This window comes from Jaculus jaculus, chromosome 6 (assembly GCF_020740685.1).
Source record: "Jaculus jaculus isolate mJacJac1 chromosome 6, mJacJac1.mat.Y.cur, whole genome shotgun sequence".
In the NCBI taxonomy this organism is placed as follows: Eukaryota; Metazoa; Chordata; class Mammalia; order Rodentia; family Dipodidae; genus Jaculus; species Jaculus jaculus.
In genome coordinates this window covers 43,940,803-43,952,776 of record NC_059107.1, presented here as the reverse complement: position 1 = coordinate 43,952,776, position 11,974 = coordinate 43,940,803, and the positions used below count along the sequence as shown (strand labels likewise).

General features: G+C 45.9%; 1 protein-coding gene across 1 annotated transcript in view; it reads left to right on the top strand.

The window, feature by feature from the left end:
• Window positions 1-2,797: 2,797 nt before the first annotated feature.
• The window catches only part of Rmnd5a (required for meiotic nuclear division 5 homolog A), a 64,203-nt gene continuing 55,026 nt past the window's right edge, over window positions 2,798-11,974 (top strand). Inside the window, exon 1 of the mRNA XM_004660509.2 lies at window positions 2,798-3,016. Within this exon, the coding sequence (XP_004660566.1) occupies window positions 2,875-3,016 (142 nt within the window). The 5' untranslated portion in view covers window positions 2,798-2,874. The remainder of the gene's footprint in view (window positions 3,017-11,974) is intronic.

The window sequence follows — 11,974 nt, the reverse complement described above, 5'->3', positions numbered from 1 at the left end:
TACATTGAGCAGGTCAGGGGGAGAAAATTAGATTTGAGCTGAGGGTAACCAAGAGTCAATGACTATTTCAGATTGGTGGTCAATCATAGGTTTTACCTCTGCCAGACAGTATGTTGAGTGTCTTATGTGGACTCTATTTAATTATTGTAACAACAATCCTTCAAGGAAAAGGGGGAAAAAAAAAAAACAAACAAACAACATTGTCAAGCTCTTTGGAGAATAGGAAAAAACAAGTGTGAATTTGCAGTATGACAGTAAAAGCATTAAGGAAAAGGGAAATCGCTTCAGATGGGTTAAATGCAGGTCGTCCAGACTCCCAGGTAGGGCGAAATTTCTTTGCAGCCAGAAGGCAGGAAGAACAAGGGCACAGGAAGGAGGGAGGAAGGGAGGACAACAGCGAGATGAGATGAAGTCAGGAGGCCGGGGCTTGTCTTGGGAAGAATGAGGACCGAGAGTACTCCCTTGAGAACGTGCTGGGGCTGCACACTTTAGCTTAGTGATGCAGGAACCAAGGCCATCTGCCAAGGAGGAAAGCAAAATGGGGTGAATGGGGCCAAGGAGGCTCAGAAGTAACATCAGTTGGGGCTGCTCCTGTGATAACCACCACACCACCATTTCTCCGTGAGTATTATAGGCCTTTGTATATCTTATCTCAGTCTACTTAACAATTCAGTCCACTAGTATTGTTCCAATTGGTCCCAAAGAAAAAAGAAAAAAGAAAACCGAGGCCCGCCAAAGTTATTTTATTTAATTATTTAATTTAGTTTCTCGAGGTAGGGTCTTGCTCTAGCCTGGGCTGACCTGGAATCCCCTAGGTAGTCTCAGGGTGGCCACGAGCTCACAGTAATCCTCCTACCTCTGCCTCCAGAGTGCTGGGATTAAAAGCGTGGACCACACACCCAGCCAGAAAGTTATTTTAGTTACAGGGAGAGACAAACAAACAAGACTGCCTATTACAGTGCTGGCACAATTCTACGTAAGCAGAGAACACAGGGATTCACAGTTCTATTAAAGACTGCAGAAAATAAATATCATTTCAGGTTCAGCTTAGCGGTTAAGGTGCTTGCCTGCAAAGCCAAAGGACACAGGTTCGATTCTCCAGGACCTATGTAAGCCAGCTGCAGAAGGGAGGGATTACATCTGGAGTTCGTTTGCTGGAGACCTTGGCACGCCCATTCTATCCGCCTCCTTCTCTCTCAAATAAAGAATAAAAACAAAGTATTTTTAAAAATATCGCTTCAAACTTTAACAGGTAATGGGGAAAAAGCAGTACGAGCTGTAACAGACAATAAAATAGGGATGATGGACCCTGAGCACGTGTGGAAAAGTACAGGTTACACACTGACCCTAGTAGCGGTGACAAGCGAGCTGAGACGTTCAGGTTGAGAAAGGTGGAAGACTTTTCTAGGCCTAACCCAAGGCATGCATGCCTCGGCTCTACTGGTGGGGAGGGACGCAAAGCCTGGCGGGGATGCTTGGACAGCTAGCGGGCATAGGCCGAGGCTGGGGGCCTCCTGGTGAACCCGGGCCAGGCCTGGGGCCGAGTGCGTGAGCAGCGGATCTTCCCGAGTGGAATCGAAGGGGCAAGGAGCAAGGGGCACACTGCCCGGCTGCCCCGCGCGGGCTCTTCACCTTCCGTCAAGCTGTCCGCTACGGAGCACGGGGTTAGGAGACGACGAGGCGACAGGGCGGGACACTTCCAGGTCGAGGGAGGCGGGGCGCGTGGCCTCCCGGGTGCCGCAAGCACCAAGGCGACACTGAGCCCCGGCGGGGACCCCGGGCAAGCAGCGGCGAGCAGCCCCCGCAGGTCCCCAGAACGCCCCCTCCTTCACTCCCGGCGAGCGACCGCGCCCGGCTCCTCCCGCCCCCAGGCGGCCTGGCTGGCGCTCTCATCCGAGGAGGGGGATCCGTCTATCCTAACTTTGGAATGTCAGACCTTTTTCCCTTGAGAACGATGTGAGGTAACATTTAAGGCAATTAGGGAGAAGTCCTAAATAAAAATAGTCCTTTTGAGTTTTGTCTTCTTTTTCCCTATGGCTTTCGGGATACCATACATTCGCGTACGGTCTCCTAGTCACCCCCTCCAACAGCAAACCTATTGGTTTAGCCCCTAGGCTCTGATTGGCTGAAGTGTACGCCTCAGCCAATGATTGGAGAAGGTTTTTTTTTTAACCTATCCCCCTTGCCTATTGGCTCACCTTCTCCGTTTCTGGGCGGAGCGGCTGGAGACGGTTTCCACCCCCTTGTTTACGGGACGCGTAGTTGTAGCTCTCCGTGAGCTCCCGGGCCCGCTCCAAAGTTCACGATTTAGCTCCTCGAACCAATTGGGCTTTCGCCCCACCCCCGCGCTCTCCCTCCGCCGCCTTCCGCGTGGTACGGCCCACACCTTTAGAACGGCGGCGCGTGCGGACGCCGGGCGCGTTCCTCCGCCCTCGCTCGCCGGCTGCTTACCCCCCTCCCGAGCGCTGCGCTTGGTACGGGCCGCGCCAGTCCCTCGTTGGGGAAGCCGACCCCCTTCGGGTCCGAGGCTCTTGGTGGCGCCCGGGAGAACCAGGTCATCGGTCGGTTCTCGTGAAAACAAAAACAATCGGCAGCGCAGCCGCGGGCAGCCGAACTCGGCGAGCGAGGGAGCGGGGAGGGGGACGCGGCGCCGGGAGAGGCGGGGACGCGCCGGGCAGGCGGGCATGGGCCGCGCGGGCTTCCCCCGGCGCCGCGGCTAGCTCGCCCGCCCGCCCGCCGCCTCCTCAGCCTGCCCCGCGCCCGACGCCTGCGGGACGAGGAGCGGAGACGCGGCCTCGGCCGGGCCCGGGCCGAACAGCTGCGGACTCCCCTTCCCACTCCCTGCCGCGGGAGCCGAGCGCCGCGGCGTCCGGCATGGATCAGTGCGTGACGGTGGAGCGCGAGCTGGAGAAGGTGCTGCACAAGTTCTCGGGCTACGGGCAGCTGTGCGAGCGCGGCCTGGAGGAGCTCATCGACTACACCGGCGGCCTCAAGCACGAGATCCTGCAGAGCCACGGTGGGTAGACTCCTCCCCGAGCCCGTGGTCCCCTCGTCGTTCGCGGAGAGCGAGCGCGAGCCCACCCGCAGACGCGAGCCGGGCTTGCGGGCCGCGAGCGAGAGGGTCGGGGTCTCCCGCCGCCCCAAATGCTTGCGGCTCGGGAGTCTTTTTATTTTTTTTCTTGAACCGCTTCAGCGTTCGAAAGGGACATGTTATTCTTAGCCGTGGGTTAACAGAATATAGTCCTTTCCTGCAAACTTCTTAATTTGACCGATGGGAGGAAGCAGCCCCGGTGAATTCCTCAAGCGGTTGCACACCCGATTCCCAGGAAACCGGCGGAATCCGACCTGTTCGGAGACCCAGGAAGCGATTGTGACACACGGCGCTAGTTACTTGCCTCACCTGGTTCGGCTTGTACTTGTTTTTCTCGGCAGAAGACTGGTTTTCCATAGAAAGTGTTTTGTCTAGATCATTTCATTATTGCCCTGGGCTCAGGCTTTGCCAGAGTGAAGTTGAGGAAGGGCCTTCATCATCATCATCATTATTATTATTATTATTATTATTATTATTATTTCAAGGCCTGGTGTAATGGAGCCACAATTCTGACTCCTTTCTGAACAAGAAATACAGGACTTTTAATTTAATGGAGTCATTCAAAAGGTTGGGGCCGTCTCAGTTTGTAGGCTGAACAGAAATTAATGTATAGGGAAGTTTGATAGTCTGGGAGTAATGCAGATGCTTGCGGCAGGTGAGATGAAGGTGGTGTTTGTGTGGCTTCTGGCCTCTCCATCCTTCCTTACCTGTATACTGAGTCTCCAGTTGAGGCTGACTGCTCCTTCTTGGGAAGGAAGTCTGGACACGGCGGGAAGGAGCAGTCCTGCAGCCACAGTGGTTAGAATAGTAACATGGAAAAAAGCGGATGTTGACAGCTGTATGTGAAAAGAAATTTGACTCATTTGATGGTGATGTTATAAATGTGGAAGTAAGATGGGACGTAAGGAAATGCTGGGAAAATGGTGAATTTGTATGCGAGAGGTAAATGAAGATAGAGTGTAGGTCTTGGGAATCTTTTGTTTGTTTTGTGATTATGTTTCCTTCTGTAGTCCAGGCCAGTCTTGAACTCACAAATCGTTAACATATAGGGATTACTGATGTGAGCCTGTTTTCGGATTTGAGGATGATGGAGGTAATAGGATCTGAGGAGGAAAGACCTTAGGATCTAGCCACAACTTTGGACTTCCTTTGGAGAATATAAGATCTAGGCAGAACCAGCAGAAATGGACAGAGGCCGGGGTTGAGATTGCTTAATTGTTATTGGCTATTTGGTAGCCCTTTGTGCTCTTTTTTTGAAATAAGGCCTTCCTCTAGCCCAGGCTGACCTGGAATTCACTATGTAGTCTCAGAGAGGTGGCCTTGAACTCTGGGCAATCTTCCTACCTCTGCTTCCCAAGGGATGGTGTGCGCCACTATGCCCAGCTTTTTATTTATTTTATTTTATTTTATTTTATTTTATTTTATTTTATTTTATTTTATTTTATTTTATTTTATTTTATTTTATTTTATTTTCCTTGAGAGAGGGAGAAAGAAAGAAATGGGCACACCAGGGCCTCTAGCCACAGCATACAAATGAACTCCAGATGCATGTGCCACCTTGTGCATCTGGCTTATTGGGGAATTGAAACTGGTTCCTTAGGCTTCACAGCCAAGTGCCTTAACCTGTAAGCCACCTCTCCAGCCCTGTGCTCATGTTTTGTACAATTGTTTATACAAGTCAGGTAGTTGGGGGCTGTGAAGAAAATGCATGCTCAGGTTGAAGGCCATCCAAGGCTGCTCTAGTTAAGTGCTTCATGACTCCCACTTCCTCCAGAGAAATCGTTGTCTTGTGGCCTAAAGGAAATAATCATTAAGAGAATAGAGTAAATGAAGGGCCTAGACTTGGAGAGAGACCAGATCAGAAACTGAGGGGTTGGACCTGGAGGACTTAAGGGGAAAGATGGAATATATAGTACCTACCCAAAGCAAGAGGATATTAGAAGAGGATATTGTTACAGGGAAGTTTCAGGAATTGGTTTTAGGCCTCTAGGCTTTGTATCTGAGAACTTTGCTAGGAATGTATGGTGTGAGGGATGTTAGCCAGGTAGTATGCTGTGTAGTTAGGACATGCAGTCGTGTTTGTTACATCTCTGATTTTTAGCCTACCTTTTACCTTTCTGGGTATAAAATTGTCAGTTTCCCATAGCATATTTTTGATTTCCTTTAATTAATAGGAGGACATGCCTAAAGGTAGTTATAAAACATGAAAGAAAAATACAAGTACTAGGTCTTGAGTGTAAAAATGAACACCTTTGGTTTTCAGGCAAATGCCTTAACTGCCAAGCCATCCCTCTGGCTCATGTATTTAGGTATTTTCAAAATAGCTAATTTCTGTATTAAAGTACTGTGCAAGTGATATGGTAGCTATTAAGTTGAATTATAAGCATGTACTTTTCAAAGGTGTATCTACTGAAAACTGAGTGCAAACTCCATTTCCAAGTTACAGGGATATTTTCAAGGCTCTTGAGTATCCCTGTCTGGGCAAGTCATTTGGTGAGATTCTGTGATCTGAGGGAGGGCTTCCAAATGGGACCCTTTATCAGGACTTTGGATCTTAGTCTCAGAGTTTATGTGTGGTAATAGTTTTTTTTTTTTTTCTTGAGGTAGTCTTAGGATGGACTTGAACTCAATGGCGATCCTCCTACCTCTCCCTTTGGAGTGCTGGGATTAGTGCGCCATCACGTCCTGCTAATGTGTGGTCATATTGAAAGAATGTGAAGTGAGTAAAATAGAACCATGGGGATTATAAACACTCTTCCACAAGGTCTTACACAGGGATAGATCATTGAATCATACTCATAAGTGACTTCCTGTTTCAGAAGCATCCTTTGGCCAGGAGCAAGGGATTAGTTTGATTTCAGGGAAGAACCATAATTTCTTAGGTTTAAGTTGGGCCTGCAGAGGTACCTGAGGTAAAAGGGATAGTGGACAACTATAGTAAATGAGAACAGGCAGAACATTTGTGTGGGGAAACTGGTTATACTTAGGTGGAGTTTAAGTGTAACTGACAAGCTCTTCATTTTCATTCTTTTTTTTTTTAAATTTTTATTTATTTATTTATTTGAGAACGACAGACACAGAGAGAAAGACAGATAGAGGGAAAGAGAGAGAATGGGCGCGCCAGGGCTTCCAGCCTCTGCAAACGAACTCCAGACGCGTGCGCCCCCTTGTGCATCTGGCTAACGTGGGACCTGGGGAACCGAGCCTGGAACCGGTGTCCTTAGGCTTCACAGGCAAGCGCTTAACCGCTAAGCCATCTCTCCAGCCCTCATTTTCATTCTTAATTCAAGTTGTAAAACACTGTCTGAGGGAAGGGGCTAGTCCTGCTTTGGGTCCCAAATTGCTCTCTATAACCTAGAATTGTTTCATAGAAATTTTTCTTATTAGCCATCTCTTTGTAAAAAGTAAATTTAGTAATGCATACACTTTGGAGAATGAGGGTGGCAACTCACATCTGGTAAGTTAGTTTTTACTCTTTCGTTCACTTCACTCTCTTAGTTCCTTAGTGTGGAAAAAAGGGAGGTGCGTGGCTTCTGGTAAAGAAATAATACTGAAGTATAAGACTTTTTTTTTTTTTACAACTATGCTAGGTATAATTATTTTTTATAATATATTTTTTTATTGACAACTTCCATAATATAAACAATATCCCATGGTAATTCCCTCCCTCCGCCCACTTTCCTCTTTGAAACGCCACTCTATCATATGCCCTCCCCCTCTCAGTCAGTATCTCTTTTATTTTGATGTCATGATCTTTTCTTCCTATTATGGTCTTGTATAGGTAGTGTCAGGCATTGTGAGGACATGGATATCCAGGCCACTTTGTGTTTGGAGGAGCACCTTGTAAGGAGTTCTACCCTTCCTTTGGCTCTTACGTTCTTTCTGCCACCTCTTCCACAATGGACCCTGAGCCTTGGAAGGTGTGATAGGATATTGCAGTGCTGAGTACTCCTGTCACTTCTTTACAGCACCATGATGCCTTCTGAGTCATCCCAAGGTCACTGCCATCTGAAAAGAGAAGGTTCTCTTCCAAAAGTGAGAGTAGCATTAATATATGGGTATGAACATTAAAAGAAGTGCTCACTGGGCAGTTTGGGGAACATAGTATATACTTTTATTAATTATTATTATTATTTTTTATTTGAGAGTGACAGAGAGAGAGAGAGATCGAGAGAGAGAATGGGCGCACCAGGGCTTCCAGCCACTGCAAATGAACACCAGACGCTTGTGCCCCCTTGCACATCTGGCTAATGTGGGTCCTGGGGAATTGAGCCTTGACCTGGGGTCTTAGGCTTCACAGGCAAGTGCTTAACCACCAAGCCATCTCTCCAGCCTCGCCAGATAGCAGCAGATATTACATTCCTAGGGTTCATGGCTACCCCTGTTGTAGGTTTTCAGTATCAGGGATATATTTCCTTCCACGGAGAAGGCCTCCAGTCAAATTAGTGGGCGGTTGGTTCCCCCTTAACAGACATGCCACTATTGTACACATTGGCTCATATGGCCTGGCTGGCCAGATACAAGGCTGGCAGTGTCTACTGTTGAGAAGGATAACTTATTATAGCGGATTACTCAACACCTGTGCCAGTGTGTTGGTCTGTCAGGGAAGGTAATAGCATTTTTTGTTGTTGTTTATTATTATTATTATTATATTATTAGCATTTGCCATGATTATAAAAAAAAATCCCATGTTAATTCCCTCCCCCCCCCACACACTTGTTTTTGTTTTTTGATGTAGGGTTTCACTGTAGCTTAGGTGACCTGGATTCACTATGTAGTCTCAGGGTGGCCTTGAACTCATGGTGATCCTCCTACCTCTGCCTCCTGAGTGCTGGGATTAAAGGCGTGCACCACCACGCCCACCTTCCACTCCATGTTTTTTTTTTTTTTTTCTTTCATAGTTAGGCATGGTTCCCAGGATTCAGGAGGCAGAGTGTGTTTGAAGCCAGCCTGAGACTGCATATTGAATTCCAGGTCAGCCTGGGCAAGAGTAAGACCCTACCTCTAAAAACAAAACTGTGTGTGTGTGTGTTTTATGTATTGCGGGGAGGAGAAAGTAGGGGCACGCAGGGCCTCTTTTTCACTCATTGCAAGTGAATCCCAGATGCATGTGCCATTATATGGGTACTAGGGAATTGAACTGGGTCAGCAGGCTTTGTAAGCAAGCGTCTTTTAACTGCTGAGCCATCTCCTCAGCCCAGTAATAACATTTTTTAACCTAATTTGTCAGAAGTTCAGGAATGATAGTGAGCTTTGATTTTTGTTTGTTTATTTGTTTGTTTGTTTTTTAAGTATAGCTTAGGCTGGTCTTGAACTCCTGTTCCTCCTCCCTCTGCTTCTGCCTCTTCAGCAGTTTCCTACCTGTGGGCACCACCACAAATGGTTCAGCTCTGATTCTTACCCTTAATTTTTTTGGTTGAACTTGAGGCGAATACCTCCAACTGAGGGCAGAGGAAAGTACTCCTGTTGTTTAGGTGGGCCAGTTTCCGTGAAAGGTAGAATTGTGTTTAGTGCAACATCAGTTATTGATACTGGCTGGTGATCTTTTTCAGTAATTTGAGAATATGTCACTTACACATGTATATGTCTTCATTGTCCAGGTAGTCTTATATGATCTTAAATAGATTGGTCTTCATTCTAAGCCTTGATACTTAGGAAGTCATAGATGTTTTAGGTAAACTACATAATTAAAATAACTTAACAACTATTAACGTTAGTTCATGTACCAGCCAAAGCCATCATTCATGTCAATGGTATAGGGAAAGCACACTGGTTTTAGTGATTTGGCTTGTGATTATATGCTTTTAGAATGTATTTCTCCAGTACACATGTAAAGTCAGATGCACAAAGTAGCACATGCATCTGGAATTTTCTTTGTAGTGGCAAGAGACCCTGGTGCACCCATACTCTCATTTTCTCTCTTTCTGACTGTCATTCTCACTCTGTCCCTCCTTCTGTTCCTCCCTCTGCTTTCAAATAAATGAATGAATTAGAAAATACTTTTTTTTTTTGTTGTTTTTTTCAAGGTAGGGTTTCACCCTAGCTCAGGCTGACCTGAAATTCACTTTGTAGTCTCAGGGTGGCCTCGAACTCATGGTAATCCCCCTACCTCTGCCTCCGGAGTGCTGGGATTAAAGGCGTGCGCCACCACGCCCGGCAGAAAATACTTTATTAGCATTTCTGTGGTGGAATGGAAAACTGAAATGAGGCTGGAACAATTAGGTAGCCGTTCACGATGTGTTTAAAATGTAGTTGGGAAAATTATATTTGTAAAAGTCAAAGGTGCATGTAGTATGTGTTATTTTAGTTCCCTTGTGTTTTTTTTTTGGTCTTTTTATGATTTTGTCTTTTTTTTTTTTTTTTGGTGCTGAGGACCGAACTCAGGGCCTTGCGCTTGCTAGGCAAGCGCTCATCCACTGAGCTAAATCCCCAACCCCAGTATGTGTTATTTTAGATTATTATTTATTTATTTATTTACAACTTCCATGATTGTAAACAATACCCCATGGTAATGCCTTCCCTTCCCCAGCTTTCTGCTTTGAAACTCCATCTCCATTCTCCATCATATCTCCTCCCCCTCTCAATCAGTCTTATTTTGATGTCATCATCTTTTCCTCCTTTTATGATGGTCTTGTGTAGGTAGTGTCAGGCACTGTGAGGTCATGGATATCTAGGTATTTTGTGTCTGGGGGGAGCGTGTTGTAAGGAGTCCTACCCTTCCTTTGGCTCTTACTTTCATTCTTTCTGCCACCTCTTCCACAATGGACCCTGAGCTATGGAAGGTGTGGTAGAGATATTGCAGTGCTGAGCACTCCTCTGTCACTTGTTCCCAGCACCATGGTGCCTTCTGAGTCATCCCAAGGTCACTGCCATTTGAAAAGAGAAGGTTCTCTAACCAAAGCGAGAGTACCATTAATATATGGATATGAACATTATGAGAAGTACTTACTGGGAAGTTTGAGCATAGTATATACATTTAGCCAGACAACAGCAGATGTTATGCCCCTAGGGCTGATGACTATCCCTGTTTTATTCAGTTTCAGGGATGTATTCACTCCCATGGATTGGGCCTTTAGTCCAATTAGTGGGCAGCTGGTTTTCTCCATGACAAACGTGCCACTATTGCACCCGTTGGCTCATTTGGCCTGGCTGGCCAAATGTAAGGCTTGCAGTGTCCACCGTTGAGTATCTTCAGGGGTGATCTCTCTCTACCATTGAACTGCATGTAGAATGTCTTACAGCTTTCTGTCAGCTGGTCTACAAGGAAGAGGTTATCAGCTCAGTTCCAGCAGTATTTCTCAGTGGCCTTGCAGCCCAAGTATGTGGAGTCTTCAGCAATAGGGTCTTGTCATCTATTCCTGGTGGGAAACCAAGGGCCTCAGCAATGGCCTGTAATGTTTTGGGGGCATCAGGGACCTCCCTGGCCAACAACTTACTAGAAGGTATCCCATCCCTGGCACTGAAAATTTTCTAGCAGCAATCTGTGGTTCTTGAGTGTTCCATTGTCCAAAATAATAGGTTTCCATATGATTTATTTATATCCTCTTTGATTTTGATTAGCCCTCCCTCCCCCTTTCCTTTACTTAGTCTCTTCCCCTGACTTCACTTAGGCCTTTTCACCCCCATTAATCTCTTCTCCTACTTACATATATGCAATACCATCCTATTAGGTACCTCCCTCCCTTCCTTTCTCTTCCCTTTTATCTCTTTTCTAGCTTACTGGCCTTTGCTACTGAGTTTTCTTCCTACTCACACAGAAGTCCAATCATCTGTAGCTAGGACCCATACATGAGTGAGAACATGCGACATTTGGCTTTTTGGGCCTGAGTTACCTCACTTGGTATAATCCTTTCCAGATCCATCCATTTTCCTGCAAATTTCATAACTTCATTTTTCTTTACCACTGAGTAGAACTCCATTGTGTGAATGTGCCATATCTTCATTATCCACTCATCAGTTGAGGGACATCTAGGCTGGTTCCATTTCCTAGCTATTATGAATAGAGTAGCAATAAACATGGTTGAACAAGTATCTCTAAGGTAAGGAGATGAGTTCTTAGGATATAGGCCTATGAATGAGTACTATAGCTGGGTCACATGGTAGATCTATTTTTAGCTGTCTTAGGAACTTCCACACTGATTTCCTCAATGGCTGGACTAGATTACTTTCCAACAACAGTGTTGAAGGGTTCCTCTTTTTCTACACCTTTGCCAGTGTTTATGGTCATTGGTTTTCATGATGGTAGCCCATCTGATAGGAGTGAGATGGAATCTCTAATGTAGTTTTTTTTTGTTGTTGTTGTTTTTTTAAGGTAGGTTCTCACTCTGGCTCATGCTGACCTGGAATTCACTGTGTAGTCTCAGGGTGGCCTCGAACTCTCGGCGATCCTCCTACCTCTGCCTCCCGAGTGCTGGGATTAAAGGCGTGCACCACCACGCCTGGCTCAACATAGTTTTAATCTGCATTTCCCTAATGACTAGGGATGTAGAACATTTTTTTAAATGCTTATATGCCATCTGTATTTCTGCTGTTGAGAACTCTATTTAGTTTCATAGCCCATTTTTTAATTGGATTGTTTGATTTCTTATTATTTAGTTCTTTCTATATTCTAGATATTAATCCTGTATCAGATGTTTAGCTGGCAAAGATTTTTTCCCCATTCTATAGGTTGCCTCTTTGCCTTACTTACAGTGTCCTTTACCGTACAAAATCTTTGTAATTTCATGAGGTGCCAGCGGTTAATTTGTGGTTTTATTGTCTGAGCAGTGGAGTTATATTCGGAAAGTCTTTGCCAAGACCAATATGTTGAAGGGATTTCCCTACATTTTCCTCCCGTAGTTTCAGAGTTTCAGGTCTGATGTTAAGATCTTTAATCCACTTAAT